Here is an 18,304-nt window from a genome sequence, read left to right on the forward strand (position 1 = left end):
TCTCCTACCCAATCAAGATGGCCTATCAAAACTAAATGGGCCATTGTAGGACATCACAATACAAAGACTTTGTTAATTGCCCCTTATTCCTATGAAGGGACTACATGCAAAAGGGCTCATCCCATCAGCTTGAATTCTGGAAAAAGTAAATAAAAACAGCTGATAAGAAAATGTTTAATTTCTTCTGCTATTTGGACTTTTATAGGGCCGAGCTACGAAAGAGAAGAGGTACCCTGGGTCAACCTGGGTAAAAGACATTCAGAATTGACAGATTACTAGAACGGTCATCTTTTGGATGACTAACTCATTTGTATACATATACTTGCCTGATTTAACCTTGTAATAACTCTCTTTTTTTTTTTTTCCTTAGCCCTGAGGTTAGCAACCACTGTTGTGAGCCACTCCAGACAGCAGGACAGGTAGTTATTATGCATGCCAGTAAGTAATAAAATTGGATGTGGAGTTCTGTTACCCCCAAGTATAAAAGTGTTAAAATTAAAGATGACCTATAGATTTGCTAGTCATGCAGATTCAGTAGGATTGTTTCATTGGTTGGAGGATTTTTATCAAATCTTAAATCAAGATGGATGCTTTAGAAATGCTCCAGTGATTTTAAAATTAGCTTTTCTATCAAATCTTGATTCTGATGCAATACTAATTCTTAATTGAAACTAACAGAAGATTTCTATCACATACAACCTAACTTAAGCAACAAGTCTTGTGGCACCTTATAGACTAACAGACGTATTGGAGCATAAGCTTTCATGGGTGAATACCCACTTTGTCGGATGCATGTAGTAGAAATTTCCAGAGGCAGGTATAAATATGCAAGGAAGAATCAGGCTAGGGATAATGAGGTTAGTTCAAATCAGGGAGGATGAGGCCCTCTTCTAGCAGTTGAGGTGTGAACACCAAGGGAGGAGAAACTGCTTTTGTAGTTGGCTAGCCATTCACAGTCTTTGTTTAATTCTGAGCTGGTGGTGTCAAATTTGCAAATGAACTGAAGCTCAGCAGTTTCTCTTTGAAGTCTGGTCCTGAAGTTTTTTTGCTGCAGGATTTAGGATTCACTGGAAAAGTTCCTGCAAAACCAATGGAGGATTTGACTCACAATACTTTTATTAACTTTACATGAGCTGCTTCCAGTAGCTAACACTTCAGAATAAGGTATGTAATCCTCACAATACAGTCAACCAGTAGTGCAATGCTGCCATGGCAATAGTGAAGGTTCCTGCCTGGGCCCATCAGTTATCAGTTCTGTTCTGAAGGAAGAGATGCAGTATCTGAACAAAAATTTTACTGTGCAAATACCATATATTCAGACTGGTATAAAATATGTATTTTAAAAGAAATTATCCTTAACAGTCAACACTAACATTCTCTCTACATCCTATAAATGTTTAGTATGAGTAATATACTAATGCTTTGTCACGATAGCTCAATGTTTAGTTTCAATAGGGCTCCATTTATTAATTAGTATTACTATTTAGTTATTTATTTGCAAACCTATAAACACTTTACAGAATTACAAACCACTGTGAAAAAATGGCCAAAGTTCACATGGTGGGTTCTTTGCTTTTCTTGCAGGGGTGGGTGGGGTAGGACTAAGATACCTCCCTTTTCCCCTACTCTTGGGTGCCGAAGGCCCCGCTAGTGGCCCAGGAAGATAGTAGAGGAGGGAAGCAGGGGAGGGGTCTGGATTTGCTCCTCGCTCTGAGTCCCAGCCCCTCTTAACCCCTGCAGGTTTCTTACCCTCTTCCTCCTTGGGTGGGGTTACCTTCAGTCCTTAGATGCAGGAGGGAGAGAGTCTCCCTTATTTAGGTTCTCTGGTTTTTCAGCTCTCACAACACACCTCCAAGCTCCAGTCTTCTCTCCCTCCTCCTCCCCTGACTGCCTGAAGCAGGGGTTTTTTATTAGGTTCCTGACAGGGCCTTAATTGACTGCAGGTACTCCAATTAACCTGTAGCAACCCTCCCTAGTCTACAGGGAACCATGCCTTAATTAGCCTAGGGATTATATATTTCCCCTCGACCATTCTACCACTGCTCCTTGGCCCTCCTGTATCACACTACATATTAAAATTCAGTTTAACTCTCAAAAAAATGCAGCCACATGTGGGAAACAAGATAGCGATATCCTTAATTTCACCCAACTGAGTGATATGCTAACTATGTATTATATGACCAAATCATGACCTAGATAAGAAAAATGCACAAAGTGCCAGGAAACTTCATGAGCTTCAACTGGCAGAGTTTTGCCCAAATCATTCTATTGTGGAGAGAAAGATGTAAGAGTAGCTGTGAGGAAATCAGGACATTCACAGAGGGTAGATGTGTTTCCTCAGAAGCCCAGTGCCTCAGTGCAATTCCCTGGATCAGCCTCCCTCCCACACACCATGACAAGGTTCTGAGGGCAGAGTATAATTTTCAATAACATAATGCAGACAGTACTATCCTTTACAGGGAAATCCTTGTAGATTTGGAGGGCAATGATATTGTGGAGAGTGCTTCTCCCTTGGCCCCGCCTCCTCCCTGCTATACCACTTCAAAAAACTTAGGAATCCCAAATGTACAGAAGTTGCTTACAGATGTATCTGTGAGTTAGAGAAAGGAGGGCTTCATGGAGCTAAAGCTCAAACATATCCTCCCCTCACCACTGACAACAAAAGTTTGATTTCTGTACTTGAAGCCGGGCGAATGAACTGACCCTTAATGACTCTTAACCCCTAAACTTAATGTTACTTCCATCTATTTCTTAAGTGGTTATTAACAGATCTTTAAATGGATGACCTTATTTTTCTATAATAGGCTGTTATCATGTAAAGAAAATGTTTATCTATACTATAATTGACTATACTATAATTACTATAATCAACACAATGATTTTACTCACAAGTTAGGCCTCTTGATATAAGGGAATCATCTAAAGGATCTATGTGCCATTACATTTGTAAATAAATCTTGAAAGAAAATACAGCACCGCACATGTGTAAACAGGACTGGGGCCACAGAATGTATCTGAATGCTAAAATAAAATTATTAAAATCTTGGATAGGCTTCTGAGTTATCACAATGCAATCAGGTTTGATTATTTCTTGTAATATGTTTTTCAGTGATACCTTCATTGTAGTAAACAGTGCCAGAGACCATTGAAAATTAAGCAAATGGGTCTTAACAACCATACACAGATAAGAAACTGCTATTTTCTGAGCTATTAGTCAATTTTAAGATTGACACCTAAAAAACTAAAATTGACATCCTTATTCACTCTACAGTTAATTAGGTGATTTTTAAAAGAAATGAAAAGCACACTTGGTTAAATTAATTCTTAGTGTAACTCCAATGAAATTAATGTACACAAGGGAATAATCTGGCAATTTGATTCAGTTTTAGTTAAACGTTTATTAAATGATAGTGCCCTTATTTTATGTCTCCCTATCTTTGTGCATTGTCTGATACAACTACTGCATCTTGTTTTAGGCTTGGTCTACACTAGCAAGTTATGTTGGCATAACTATGTTTCTCAGGGGTGTGGAAAATCCACACCCATGAGCCACAGTTATACTGAGCTAACCCCCGGTGTAGACAGGGCTTCTCCCATCAACCTAGCTACCGCCTCTCATGGAGGTGGAGTACCTACAGACAGAAAAAGCTCTCCTGTTGGTGTAGGTAGCTGGTGCAGCTGGGCCGCTGGAGCACTGTAAGTGTAGACCAGCCCTTAGTCTAGGGCTCTCCTTACTTTCACTGAGTAGCACCTTGTTCCTTGGTAGTCCACTTGATTTCAACCTAAGTAAGGGTGGCAGAATCTGGCTCATAGACTATAATCTTTGCAAGACAGGAACTGTGTCTCACTGTATGTTTATATAGCCTCATGTCTGTGATTGCGTGACCAGAGAGATTGAGGTGTTCTCCGACTGGTTTGTGAATGTTGTAATTCTTGACGTCTGATTTGTGTCCATTTATTCTTTTGCGTGGAGACTGTCCGGTTTGATCAATGTACATGCAGTTTCCACGGTATGCATCTGATGAAGTGAGCTGTAGCTCACGAAAGCTCATGCTCAAATAAATTGGTTAGTCTCTAAGGTGCCACAAGTACTCCTTTTCTTTTTGCGAATACAGACTAACACGGCTGTTACTCTGAAACCTGTTACTACTTTGTTATTCAAAAGCAGTCACTTCTCTATTCCCTGGGCCCTTACTTAAGGGCAGCTCTTCTCACTCCATTCACTGTCATTCTGAAGGGCATGGAATCAACTCGCTCCAACATTTCAGCCCTTCTTGTCTCAATAGCAGCAGAGAGGAAAAGTATATTGTTCCATGTATATCCATTATATATACAGCTGCAGGAGGACACATGTAATGGTGGCTTCTCTTCACAGGTACATCAAAAATATGGAAGGACCACAGGACCAGATGATTGTCAAAACCAGGACCCCTACCATAGTTCTCCTCACGTGATGCAAGAAACAGTCAGCTCTACATAAGTAACACACAAGTATTATTACAAATACTTGGTGCATCTCTGCACCAAGTGTTTACTTTTACTAGGCTTGATTCTGATCTCTCTTAAACCAGTGTAAATTAAGATTAACTTCAATGTAGTCAAAGTGCCTGATCGTCCACTCACGTCAGTTTTACACTGGTGTAAGTACATTGGTTTCAAGGGTGTTAAGTATCTGCCAATGTAAACATTTTTGTACAAAATTTAGCTGCTGAGCAGTTCTGTGCACATGCCAGTGGATTTTAGGTTTACTTTTTTTTGAGGGGGGGAGAGGGGGGGGACAGTTTCCCTCAGAAAGAAAGGGGGGGCCCTAAAAAACCCTAAAATACACCAGAATGTTTGCAGTGGCTCTCAGACCGACATCTTGTTTGAAAAAAATCTTTACATCCCTTATAAAGATTTTGTCCCCCTCTTCCTCTCTCTTCCCCCAAGGCTCCCTTATAATTTTCCCCCTTCTCTACAATGGCTCCATGTTCTACCTCAACAGCTCACATTTTCTCCTTTTGCTCTTTCCTTCTGTTAACCCTGTGTCCTCTTAGGCCTCCATCCTTCTATCTCTCCACTCATGTGTCCCCAGGGCTCATCTATGGCTTCTTTTGTCTGCTCCCATGACTCTGCACATTTTCTCCATCTCTCTCTCTGTCTAACCCCTCAGTGTCTGTCCCCAGCGTTACCGAGAAGAGAGCAGAGACTCCTGCTTGGTGTGAGTCTGTCTGGTTATATGCTCTCCCCAGCTGCTCTCACAGGCCTGTAGTTAGGCAAACAAAAATGGAGAGTCTGTGAGATGCTGTAGTGAGGCAATTCATATTTAAATCAGGGATCCTTTCTTGGGAAATTGTAAGATAGGAAGTACAATTTCCTACATTTTTGAAGATTTCAGAAAAAGTTTTAGACACAAATCAAACAACAACAAATTACATTTACTTAACATTCTAGATTAACTTGCCAATGGCAAATTATAGACGATTAAGACACCAATAAGAGTGCACCAAAACTCCTGTGCTCCAGAAGCACTCAAGCTGTTCTTAGCAGTCAAAATGTTACATAGAGAGAAAGAGGAAGAATATAACTGAGGAAAACACAATATGTTTGAAATTTGTTTTCAGTGTTTAAAAGAAATTTGTTCAGTAAAATACAGAAAAATCAAGCATTTGTGTACACACACACACACTCTCTCTCTCAAAACCAGCCTATACTTTTCTTAGTAGGTAATGCAAACACAGTAGCACCGTGCCCACCTTCCATCCATATTCACATATTCCAAAGCCCCCATTTTCCCACAAAAAGTTATCATAAGCCCAAATGCTTGATTTTTTAATATTTTACAATACAACTTTCTTTTAAATACTTAAAACAAATTTCAAATATATTGTGTCTTCCTCCACTTGACAGTTTTCTTCTCTCTTTTCCCTGCGTCTGTGTTTCCTACACCTAGGCTTCCTCATTCTCCCACAGTCTCACCCACGGGCACCGACTTTCCAGAGTGCCAGGGGGTGCTCAACCCCCAGCTCCGCTCCAGGCCCCACCCCATTTCACCCCTTCCCCCAAGGCCCCACCCTGCCCCGCTTCTTCCCTCTCAGTTCCACCTCCTCCCCTGAATGCGCCACATCCTCGCTCCTCCCCTCCTGAACGCCGCAAAACAGCTGATCGCGGCGGGCGGGAGGCACAGGGAGGGAGGTGGAGGTGCTGATCTGTAGGGCCCGATGGCAGGTGGGAGGTGCTGGGGGGGGAGGGCTGATGGGGGGCTGCCAGTGGGTGCTCAGCACCCACCATTTTTTCCTTGTGGGTGCTCCAGCCCCAGAGCACCCACAGAGTTGGCCTTATGTTCCCACCAGTCCAGTCATCTTTTGTTCCTCATAGATCCTCTGGTTTCCCAGTCTAATCAATCCTGTTTCAAACTAATTGTTTTCTGCCACGAACCCCACCATCTCTTGTCATCCATCTCCAAAGTTTCTGCTCCAATCCATCCTCTGCCCCTACATATCTCTTCCTAGTCCACCTTAAACACTTAACATTAAAAAAGTTGCAGAGCAGTTTTTAAACTAAGAGATGGGGGAAAGCCAATTGCTGCAGAGGAGCATGTGGATCAGACAGAGACTTCTCTTAAAGGAGAGTCTATTGGTTTTAGTCAGGAGGAGAGGATGGAAGAGGATAAAGTATAGGCCAGATCAGACGAGAAACTTTCACATAAAAAATAATCTGACACATCAGAAAAGGGCAGACAAATAAACAGTGACAAGTTTTTAAAGTGCTTGTACACAAATGCTAGAAGTCTACATAATAAGATGGGTGAACTAGAGTGCCTTGTGTTAAAGGAAGATATGGATATAACAGACATCAGAGAAACCTGGTGGAGTGAGGACAATCAATGGGACACAAACATTCCAGGGTACAAAATATATCGGAAGGACAGAACAGGTCATGTATGGGGGGAGTGGCACTATATGTGAAAGAAACTGTAGAATCAAATGAAGTAAAACTCTTAAATAAATCCACATGTTCCATAGAATCTCCATGGATAGTAATTCCATGCTCTAATAAGAATATAATAGTAGGGATCTATTATCAACCACCTGACCAGGACAGTGATAGTGACGATGAAATGCTAAGGGAGATTAGAGAGGCTATCAAAATAAAGAACTCAATAATAGTGGGGGATTTCAATTATCCCCATATTAACTGGGTACATTTCAGCTCAGGATGAAATGCAGAGACAAAATTTCTCGATACTTTAAATGACTGCTTCTTGGAGCAGCTGGTACAGGAACCCACAAGGGGAGAGGCCATTCTCGATCTAGTCCTGAGTGGAGCGCAAGATCTGGTCCAAGCGGTAACTATAACAGGACCACCTGGAAATAGTGACCATAATATAATAACATTTAACATAGCTGTGGTGCCCAGCAGCCCAACACTGTGGCATTTAATTTCAGAAAGGGGAACTATGCAAAAATGAGGAAGTTAGTAAAACAGAAATTAAAAGGTACAGTGATAAGAGTGAAATCCCTGCAAGCTGCATGGACGCTTTTCAAAGACACCATAATAGAGGCTCAACTTAAATGTATACCCCAAATTAAAAAACACAGTAAAAGAACTAAAAAAGAGCCACCGTGACTTAACAACCATGTAAAAGAAGCAGTGAGAGATAAAAAGGCATCTTTTAAAAAGTGGAAGTCAAATCCTGGTTAGGTAAATAGAAAGGCGCATAAACACTGCCAAATTAAGTGTAAAAATGTAATAAGAAAAGAACAGCTAGCCAAAAACTCAAAAGGTAATAACAAAATGTTTTTTAAGTACATCAGAAGCAGGAAGCCTGCTAAACAACCTGGATAATCAAGATACAAAAGGAACACTTAAAGACAACAAAGTCATTGCGGAGAAACTAAATGAATTCTTTGCTTCAGTCTTCACGGCTGAGGATGTTGGGGAGATTCCCAAACCTGAGCTGTCTTTTGTAGGTGACAAATCTGAGGAATTGTCACAGATTGAAGTGACATAGAGGAGGTTTTGGAATTAATTGAGAAACTTAGCAGTAACAAGTCACCGGGACCAGATGGCATTCACCCAAGACTTCTGAAAGAACTCAAATGTGAAATTGCAGAACTATTAACTATGGCTTGTAACCTGTCCTTTAAATCAGCTTCTCTACCCAATGACTGGAAGATAGCTAATGTAACGCCAATATTTAAAAAAGGCTCTAGAGGTGATCCCGGCAATTTCAGACAGGTAAGTCTAATGTCAGTTCCGGGCAAATTAGCTGAAACAATAGTAAAGAATAAAATTGTAAGACACACAGAAGAACATAAATTGCTGGGCAAAAGTCAACATGGTTTCTGTAAAGGGAAATCATGTCTTACTAATCTATTAGAGTTCTTTGAAGGGGTCAACAAACATGTGGACAAGGGGGATCCAGTGGACATAGTGTACTTAGATTTCCAGAAAGCCTTTGACAAGGTCCCTCACTAAAGGCTCTTATGTAAATTAAGTTGTCATGGGATAAGAGGGAAGATCCTTTCATAGACTGAGAACTGGTTAAAAGATAGTCAACAAAGGTTAGGAATAAATGGTAAATTTTCAGAATGGAGAGGGGTAACTAGTGGTGTTCCCCAAGGGTCAAATCCTAGGGCCAATCCTATTCAACCTATTCATAAATGATCTGGAGAAAAGGGTAAACAGTGAGGTGGCAAAGTCTGCAGATGATATTAAACTGCTCAAGACAGTTGAGACCAAAGCAGACTGTGAAGAACTTCAAAAAGATCTCACAAAACTAAGTGACTCGGCAACAAAATGGCAAATGAAATTTAATGTGGATAAATGTAAAGTAATGCACATTGGAAAAAATAACCCCAACTATACATACAATATGATGGGGACTAATTTAGCTACAACTAATCAGGAGAAAGATCTTGGAATCATCATGGATAGTTCTCTGAAGACGTCCACGCAGTGTGCAACAGCAGTCAAAAAAGCAAACGGGATGTTAGGAATCATTAAAAAAGGGATAGAGTGTAAGACATACAATATCTTTTTGCCCTTATATAAATCTATGGTACGCCCACATCTTGAATACTGCATACAGATGTGGTCTCCTCATCTCAAAAAGGATATACTGGCAGTAGAAAAGGTTCAGAGAAGGGCAACTAAAATGATTAGGGGTTTGGAATGGGTCCCATATGAGGAGAGATTAAAGAGACTAGGACTTTTCAGCTTGGAAAAGATAAGGGGGTATATGATAGAGGTACATAAAATCATGAGTGGTGTGGAGAAAGTGAATAAGGAAAAGTCATTTACTTGTTCCCATAATATAAGAACTAGGGGCCACCAAATGACATTAATGAGTAGCAGGTTTAAAACAAAGAAAAGGAAGTTCTTCTTCACACAGCGTACAGTCAACCTGTGGAACTCCTTGCCTGAGGAGGTTGTGAAGGCTGGGACTGTAACAGGGTTTAAAAGAGAACTAGATAAATTCATGGAGGTTAAGTCCATAAATGGCTATTAGCCAGGATGGGTAAGGAATGGTGTCCCTAGTCTTTGTTTGTCAGAGGGTGGAGATGGATGGCAGGAGAGAGATCACTTGATTGCTACCTCTTAGGTTCACTCCGTCTGGGGCACCTGACATTGGCCACTGTCGGTAGACAGGATACTGGGCTGGATGGACCTTTGGTCAGACCCAGTATGGCCGTTCTTATGTTCACCTTTTGCTTTTGCTTCAGTCCCCAGTATATTCTGTACTCCTCAGCCAATTTTTTCCTTCATCAGTACATCATTTGCCAATGAGCACCCACCAGCCACATCAAGACATTCTGTCCCTAATTAACTCCCTTCTTCCATTAAACTCCCAAATCAACTGTCTCTTCTCATCTCCCCTCACAGACTCCCAATAAAATCTCTTTACCACTCTTCATCTTCCCTTCCAATGGTTTCTCTTCTTGCATCTAATCCATCCTGTCACACTAAATCCATCAAGCAATATTCCACACAACAGTCCAATTCATTGTCTGTGAATGACAATTCAGAGATCTGATCCTCCCATCCAGCAACCCTGATACCAACAAACTGATCCTCTATCCCCAACACGCCTGACCAGCCAATGGATCACCAAGCATGATCTCCGAGCAAATGAATCCTCTGTCACCAGTCTTTCCAGAAAAACTGATCCTATGTTCCCCTCATGAGCAAACTGATCCTGTGATCTCCACAAAGGTTTTCCTCAGAATACTGACCCTGTTTCCAACCAACCTAGCTGTTTCACCCTCCTGTTTACCTTCAGGATTCTTTTCCCTCTAAACCGGAGGAGAGAGACACTTATTGCTGGCAGGAGGCAAGCAGTAGCTTCAGGAGGACACAGGGCTGTAACCTGCAGAAAAAGAAAATGATGTGGAGGTGTTATACTGGAACTCTGTTGACTCACACTCCTGGACTGGACTGCCTCTAAGGGTTAGGATGAGAGAATGGTGGCTGTATCTCTCTTTGGTCATAACTATTAAAACAACTGTTCCTACAGTACTTGCACCCTTTACTTCTGGTCTCTCTAGTAAAGAAAACCTGTTACCTGACATGTGGTAGTGTTAATGGGGACCATAGCAGGATGGTCACCCGCTCCTGCCTGGAAGGGCTTAAAACAGCCCTGGGAGAGGGCTTGGGCATGGAAAAGCTGGGTTGATTGGGAGGCAGCCTCAGTTATGGCCACGCCCCAAACAGACCAAAGCTGGCCCTTATAAAAGGGGTGTGGGCCAAGTGCTAAGAGAGTCTCCTCTAGCTGTAGAGGGAGATGGGCCTGGCTGCTGGGGAGTGCACTATAGTACCTGAGTGGAGCAGGGCTGGGGGGAAGGCTAAAGGAGCTGGGGAGCTCTGGCCTGGAAACCCCCCAGGCTGTAGGCCTAGTAGGAGGCTAAATAGGTACTGGGATTGTAGAGGGCAGCCCAAGGGGTAGGCCGGGGCAGCAGATCCAACCCCCCACCCCCCTTGCCTGTGATAAGTGGCATTTACACTGCAGTTGGTGCCAGGGAATGGGGGCTAGTTGAGGACTGGGAGTGGCCAGAGACTGAAGTGAGGTGGGGATAGAGGGCAGAGGTTCCCTGGGGAGGGGAGACCCAAATCTGTGGGGTACTTCAGGGGCAGCACCCTGGGTAAAGGGGCACTGTGGTCCGGGAGGGACATGGGGGAGCCAGTGGCAGCAGGACTCTGGCCTGCAGATGGTGCTCTGGAGGCTGGAAGAGCTACTTCCCAAGGATGACTAGAAGGAGGTGCTGCAGGTGTGAGTCCTGACCGTTACAGGGACCCCCAGAAAGCTAGAGCTTGAGGTGCCTAATGCTTGGACCATGTATGCTGTAGTGGGGTCAGTTACTGAATTATATAATAAGCCTTTTCCCCTGTGTGTTGTCATAATCATTTTAGCGATGAAGGCAAAAGGCAAGGAGCTGACTTTCAGAAGTATAGGCACTAGCAGCTCCCAATTATTTCAACTGCAGTTGCAGGTGTTCAGCATTTTTGTAAATCAGGTCCTATGTTACTTGGTCAAGGCCATAGTGGGAGTCTGGTTAGAACCGGAATTAGACATGCAGGAATGTTTGCTTTCATTCCAATGTAAGAGTGCCATAAAAACATCTTTAACACCTGAATCCTATCATAGCCTATTAATTTCTGAGCGCAATCCCCAAATTTTATCACACAGAGTACAAGTAAAGCTGCTCTGAGTCCCTGTAGAACATATGGACCTCAGTGCTTCCATAGTGAACGATATCACAAAATTCTGTAACCTGTTGAATCCAGGTGCCAGATACATTTTTATTGTGCATTGGGCCAGGATACACTAGGGTCCAGATTTGTGAAGTAGGAGCAGCTAGCTCTTTATTTAGCTTTCCAGTGAAGCAGGAGAGGCTTGCTCTTTATTTAAAATTGTTCTCTTTGGAGCTTTGGGCCCAAAATTTGGCAAGCTGGATCTAGGTGCCAGAATCCTCTTTCTTCTACGCTGTTGTGCTGGGATGAGTCAGGATCTAGATCTTCCCTGTATAACAAGAGCAGTTAGACTTGTTTTGTGTTTAGTCAGTGGGATTTGTGGGTTCGGGGCACGAAGCTGGCTAACTCGAGGTTTTTGCGGCTCTGGGTCCAGATTTAGTGGTGGTCTCACAACTGTTTTATCTGTTCTTTATCTCTGTGATAACGTTGGAGGGTTTGGGTCCACCAGACTCTGGAAGGATCCAGGCATCGGGTCTGTGTGTTTGAGGTATGGTTTAGTCGTGCCTTGCAGGGGTCTGGAGGAGTTTGGTGTTAGTGTCACGAGGCAACAATTGTTTTCTGTGCTGCTAGCACAGCTTTGGGTGCAGGATCCGTGTAGACCCTGCCCTTACCTTCTTCCTTTAACAATGAAGCCGAGAGGCACCCTAACAGGTCTCGGTCCCCCGGACCGAGACAAGCGGCAGGCTCCGAGCGCCTCACAACGCAGAGTCTGCTCCCGCCGTGACAAGGCGAAAGACTCGCTCTTCCCCTTCCCCGCGGAGATGGTTGCAGATCTGCCCTTACACCTCGTCACCGCGCGAACCCTCAGCCCGTCAGACCCAAGGCGGGAAAAGGGGGCCGGCTGGGGGCGGGGCGTAAGGCGGGGCCCTGCGGGTAGCGAAGGCGGAGGTGGGGGGAGCCAGCCCTGTCTCCTCGATGTTGTTGTTGTGGTCTCTTTAAGGCGGCGGGGCGGGGGGGGAGAGGGAGAGGGAGCGGGAGACTCTCGCGATATCAGCCTTGGCGCCGTGACCTCCATGTGAGAGCGGCAGCTGCTGGTAAACACTCCCCGGGGCTCGGACATGGCTCCCGGCGGTGCCCGTTAGACCTGGCCGCGGCGCTTCGCTCAGGGTGCTTCTACTCCTTGTGCTACACCAGGGAGCTCGCGGCCTCGCGTACACGTCGCTGCGGGCGCACTCGGACCGGCGGGGGCGGGGGCGGGGGTCTGGTCTCCTCGCCCCTGTGAGCGAGGCCGTCGGCCCGGGAGGCTCGGGCTGCTCCGCGGGTTTACCATCCTGCCCCACTGAGCCAAAACAAAGAAGCGGCAGAGGCGCTCACGCCCCCGGAGAGCGGGCGGGAGCCGCGACCGGCAGCCTCCAGAGCGGTGGGCGGCCGCGCACCATGTGGATCCAGGTCCGCACCATAGACGGCACCGAGACCCAGACCATCGACGACCTGAGTCGCCTCACCAAGATAGAGTGTCTGCGGGAGAAGATCCAGGAGAGCTTCCGAGTGAGCCCCGAGCGGCAGCGCCTCTTCTACCGGGGCAAGCAGGTGAGGCGGGAGTGCCCCCAAACCTGCCGCCACCCCCCGCGCGCTCTTTGTGCTCCCCGGAGCGGCGCTCCAGGCTGCCCGGCCATGCGAGCCGCTGGCTGCGGCTTTTGTTTACTCGCTCTCGCTGGGCCTAGGGCAACGTGAGGGGCAGGAGCAGCCCGGCTCCCCCTTCCTGCGGCGCTGCTGACCAAGGGACCGGGCGGCGCCCCCGGCCAGTGCCCCGGGGAAAAGGGTGTCGGACCGACTCCTTTGTGTTGGCTTTCCCAGCTGGACAGCCTCGCACCTCCCCCCCCGCCGTGCCCGGGGATGGGAGGAGACGCGGCGGCTCCTCCAGGCTTCCCCCTTGGTGTCCCCGTTGGCTTCAGCAGGGGAGGCGCCTCCCCCCGCTGTGTGTAAAAGCGGCTTCCAGGGCGGAGCGCCGCTTTCAGGCCCCGCACGTGTGTATGTGGCGTGGGGAGGGGGGCCGGGGGCGTGTGCCTGAAGCGAGGGGGGTTCTCGCCTCCCCGGCCTCGCGCCAAGGATTAACGGTTTTGTGGAACTACTGGGCCTGGCTACGAACCCTCCCCTCTCGGGGGGGGGGGGGGAAGCGGGGGCAGCTCTGCAGAATTGGGGGGGGGGGCGCGCACGTGACTAGACCACGTGGGGTGGGGGGCTCCAAGAAATCGCCTCTTACCCGCCTTGGCTTTAGCTTCACTTGCAGAAACCGAATAAGCCTGAGCATAGCTTGCCCTAGCAGGACTTTTGCACCCTGTTTGTGTTAGCCCTTCTCGTCCCCCACACCCCGAAATTGCCCACAGTTGGGGCTTCTCCAATGGGAGAGCTACCGCAGACAAGGTACCAGTGCCTACTGGTGTCAGACAAGTTGCATCAGCTGTCCCTGGATTGAACTGTGCTTAAAAATCTTTGTGTGGGCTATGCTGTGGACACAGTGGTACCCAGGATTGCTCTAGCCAAAGAGGACCTCCCGGTGTCTGTGCCTATAGCTGTAGATGCTTTCATCATCATATAGACATAGGGTAGTGGCAAATGAGGCATGCAGAATGCTGCAAGAGTAGTAGAGGAAGGGCATAAAAGGCAAAAGGAAAGGGAGGTTGCACACTTCAGTGTGGTTGAATCTCCTTTTGTAATAGGAAGAGTGATCTGGGCTACCACTGGATGCAGTGTGGCTCTAACCAGTATGGCCAGGTTATGTCTCTAAGATTAAACCTTAAATTTAACAGATTGGATATATATTGGTGTGAATAATAGAAGCAGTCACAAGGAATGGGATTTAATATTAGTCATCAACAGGTGACCACTAACATAACTTTTTCTGTATCTAGTGCTCCATAGAGTGAGGAAATGTCTGTGAAAGATGCTATAGAACGATTGCAATTCTTATGGCAGGAGTGTTAATCTGGAAGTTTAAAATTTTACTTGAGGATTAAAGTTATAATAATTATGAAGCCAGAAGCTGAAGCAGAGTTTTGAGCAGTTAAAAGTGGGCAGAGTTGGTGTCAGTTTGACCTTTCAGTCACATTGATGTCAGTACATCTACGCACTTCCTGAAGGGGAGATTCGGGTCTGGCTTGTTAGTTGCAGTGACACAAGGCTGGTTAGAGCTTAAAGTCACTGCTTTTGTTTCCACCTTGATTCTTCCCCTCCTCCCCCCCCCCCCCCCCCAAAAAAAAAAAAAATCTTGTGTGGCTAAGGTGACATTTTGGCTGACTTAAGCTTGGGTTACTTTCCTTGTAAGACAAAGGAGTGGAAGTTGCAATTTTTTTTTATTTGAATGTACGAACTAGTTTGAGCTCAAACAAATAGATTCTGGTTCTGAACACCTTTCCTGCTGGAAGTTAGTTTGTCAGCTGTGCATGTGGAACTGAAGATTGAAGAGATTTTTATCCCCTAAAGTATACTCTGTCGAACATGAGGATGTACTGTGCTCAGTTAAAGAGTTAGTATCTATTCTTCACTTGATTTTAACAGAAATGAATGAGTGCATCCGCATTCTGAAAGAAACTAGTTTGTTACTCCTTGAGACACACATTCTCAGGATAAACTTCCCAACGCTACTGCAGTTCAGGCACATACACTACCATAAGCTTAACCTTTGTAGCTTCTTGACATCTCCCTTTTGGGCAAGAGCATTAGACCTTTGAGATGCGTAGTAACATAGGGAGTAAAATTAAGCAGGGGACTGACCCTGTATGCAGCTAAAGTTTCACACTAAAACATTTGTGTAGAAACATGAATTTTTACTGCATTCAGGATTGTACAGAAGGACATGTGGCAGTATTCATGGTTGCAGTCTGTCACTTGTGGCTCACTTTATAAAGGCTCTCGGCAATGTGAAAGAGTTAGGATTCCTTAAATTAGATTAATCTGGGAAATATGTCAAGATATTTAGGAAGTCTGTAGTTTCTGCAGACTTGCCTTGTTCTTCCTTAGTTGCTAACTTCCTGTTTTATGAAGTCTTAAGACTTTTAAAAAGCTAGTCCCTCTGTGCCCCTTTTTTAGAAAAGAATCTGAATGAGAGTAAAATTTTTCCTGCTTGTTTAACTGTAAATGTTAGGCCTGTAAAGTCTTGGGTTTCTGGTTTTATTGGAGGACTTCTGTGAGGTCTCAGATGTTTATGGTGAGCTTTCTCTGCTTAATTGACAAGGTTGGGGTGTAAAAATGAAAGGCCCCCTTAATCCAAAATCTGAAAGGGGGCAGGGAGGAGAACAAGCTTTAAACAATGAGTAATCCTTTCCTTTTAATTACTGAATTTTCACCCTGGGCTCATGTCACCATTTTACTTATCCCTGTCAGTTTTTCATCAAAGACAGATCTGAGCTGCTCATGTAAACAGAAAAAAAATTGAAAACCTTTTCAGGCTAGCTTTTTACATAAAAGCCCAGCTTTGGATATTTAAGTAATACTGTTAGGGCTGTATATGTTTTAAACAGCTGCTTTCCAAGAGAGGGTAATGTCCTCTAATTTCTCTGTATAGTACATGTAAATGTACCCTTCAAGGTCATATATGTAGGAGGAATGTAGCATGACAGTTTTCCCTGCAGAAGCAACTCAAAATCCCTACACAGTTATGTTCTGAGTCTGTGGCCATTTATTACAGGTCTCTCTGTAGCTAGCAAGCAATTCAGAAACTGTATTGCAAGAAACATTATCTGAGACTCCTCCCTTTCTGTGGTGAAGTATTCCAGTAGTCTTTTTTTTTAGATCACTTGGAGTGATCTTGTGATTACATGGGTAATCTTGTACTTTAAAAGGCATAAATTGCTTCTTTGCTTTAAACAGTAAGATATGCCATATTTGACAAAAAGCTATTTGATTTGTATAGAATGGTTGATTAAGATTCCCCAAATCCTCCTTTTAGTAAACTGGTTGTGGCCTGTGTACACTGAAGTTTATTGTAGATAATGCTTGTAACTAAGAGCATGTACTGCAAAAATGCTAAATGTATTTTACAGGAAATGGCAAAATGCTTGTATACCCAAGTAAAAGTTTTTGTAAGGGAAGTAAAGGAGATCTTGGTTTGAGTAGACTTACTCTACACACTTTTTTTAGAACTAATACAGTAAACTATTTTCAAAGAACCAAACTCTAATCATTGTGGGATCCCTAGCTTCAGTTACTTTACTGGAAAAACAAGCAGTAAAAAATGTTGAGGTTTAAGCTTGAAAACTTGCCACAAAACTTAAACTTAAACTGATCCACAAGCCTGCATAGGAATTCAAACAAATTCCTGCTGCAAAGTTGGGTTTGTACAACTGAAACTTACATGGTATCCTGCTTTAACAGTTATTACTTCAGATCACAAAATACGAAAGTTACTTCAGGATGAGAGAGATTGGTTTGGGGATATGGAATTGTCAGGTTCTTGGTTAAAATCTTATCTAGGCTGGAAACTAACTTGTGTCTCACTGTTGCATGAGGAGTTTAGCTCATGAGAGGTTATTGGGTATCTGTCCATATTACAGAAACAACCAGCAAAACTGGCATCCTTCATGGCGATCTTATTAGTGGTCAGATATGGAAGGGAGTTGCAGTCTAAACTGTCCTTTTACACCTCTCCAGTACAGGATTGAGGCAGGTAGTGTGGCAGCATAGGAAATTGTGCATACTACTGTGGCAGTGGTTTTCAAACTTTTTTGTGGCGATGCAGTTGAAGAAAATTGTTGATGCCAGCAACCCAATGGAGCTGGGGGTGAGGGGTTTGGGGTGTGGGAGGGGCACAAGGCTGGGGCAGAGGGATGTGGAGTGGAGGTAAAGGCTGCAGGGTAGGGCTGGGAATGAGGGGTTCAGGGTATGGAAGGGGGCTCTGGGCTGGGGTGTGGGTGGGACGCAGGCTTTGGGGTGGGGCCTGGATGAGGGATTTGGGGTGCAGGAGGGGGCTCTGGTTTGGGGGGGCTCAGGGCTGGGGCAGGAGATTGGGTGGCTCCCGGTCAGCAGCGTAGTGGGGTACTAAGGCAGGCTTCCTGCATATCTTGGCACCACAGACTGTGCTGCGCCCTGGAAGCGGCCAGTAGTAGGTCAGGCTCCTAGGTGGAGGTGTGCATGTGGCTCTTGCCCATAGCCCCCCGCCTAGGAGCTGGACCTGTTGCTGGCCGCTTCCGGGGACAGCACAGTGTCAGAATAGGTAGGAAATGGCTTGTGTTAGCCATGCAGCACCGTTGATGGGACTTTTAATGGCCCAATCAGCAGCTGACCAGAGCCACCATGCCATGGTACCGGGTCGCAGCCCACAATTTGAAAACCCCTGTGCTATGGGATTCGGTGTTTTTGATCAGGACTATAGAATGAAAAAAAAATACAATAAAGTTCATAACACTTTCAAAGGAAAGTAATCCAAATGTAAGGCAAGACTGTGTCTTAATGATTCTGCAGATGCCTACATGCTGTCATTGCTGCTTTGTGGCTCATAACTGTCTCAGCTTCGTTCTGATGCTGCTTGAGATCACAACCTATTGGGTGTTAGTGAAACCATCACCCATGGCAACTTAACCTTGCTGCCATATGGGAGGGGGGAAGGGAGTGGTGGGAAGAACTACACTAGGCC

General features: G+C 45.0%; 1 protein-coding gene across 4 annotated transcripts in view; it reads left to right on the forward strand.

Moving 5' to 3' along the window:
- Positions 1–12,727: 12,727 nt before the first annotated feature.
- UHRF2 (ubiquitin like with PHD and ring finger domains 2) overlaps positions 12,728–18,304 on the forward strand; it is a 178,420-nt gene continuing 172,843 nt past the window's right edge. For 2 of the 4 annotated variants that reach the window (XM_077817653.1, XM_077817654.1), the window contains exon 1: positions 12,729–13,263. In XM_077817653.1, coding sequence (XP_077673779.1) covers positions 13,111–13,263 — 153 coding nt within the window. In that variant the 5' untranslated portion in view covers positions 12,729–13,110. Of the gene's footprint in view, positions 13,264–18,304 lie in introns of all 4 variants that reach the window. The other 2 variants (XM_077817655.1, XM_077817652.1) reach the window with 2 other exon arrangements.

Source organism: Eretmochelys imbricata, chromosome 5 (assembly GCF_965152235.1).
Source record: "Eretmochelys imbricata isolate rEreImb1 chromosome 5, rEreImb1.hap1, whole genome shotgun sequence".
NCBI classification, from domain to species: Eukaryota; Metazoa; Chordata; order Testudines; family Cheloniidae; genus Eretmochelys; species Eretmochelys imbricata.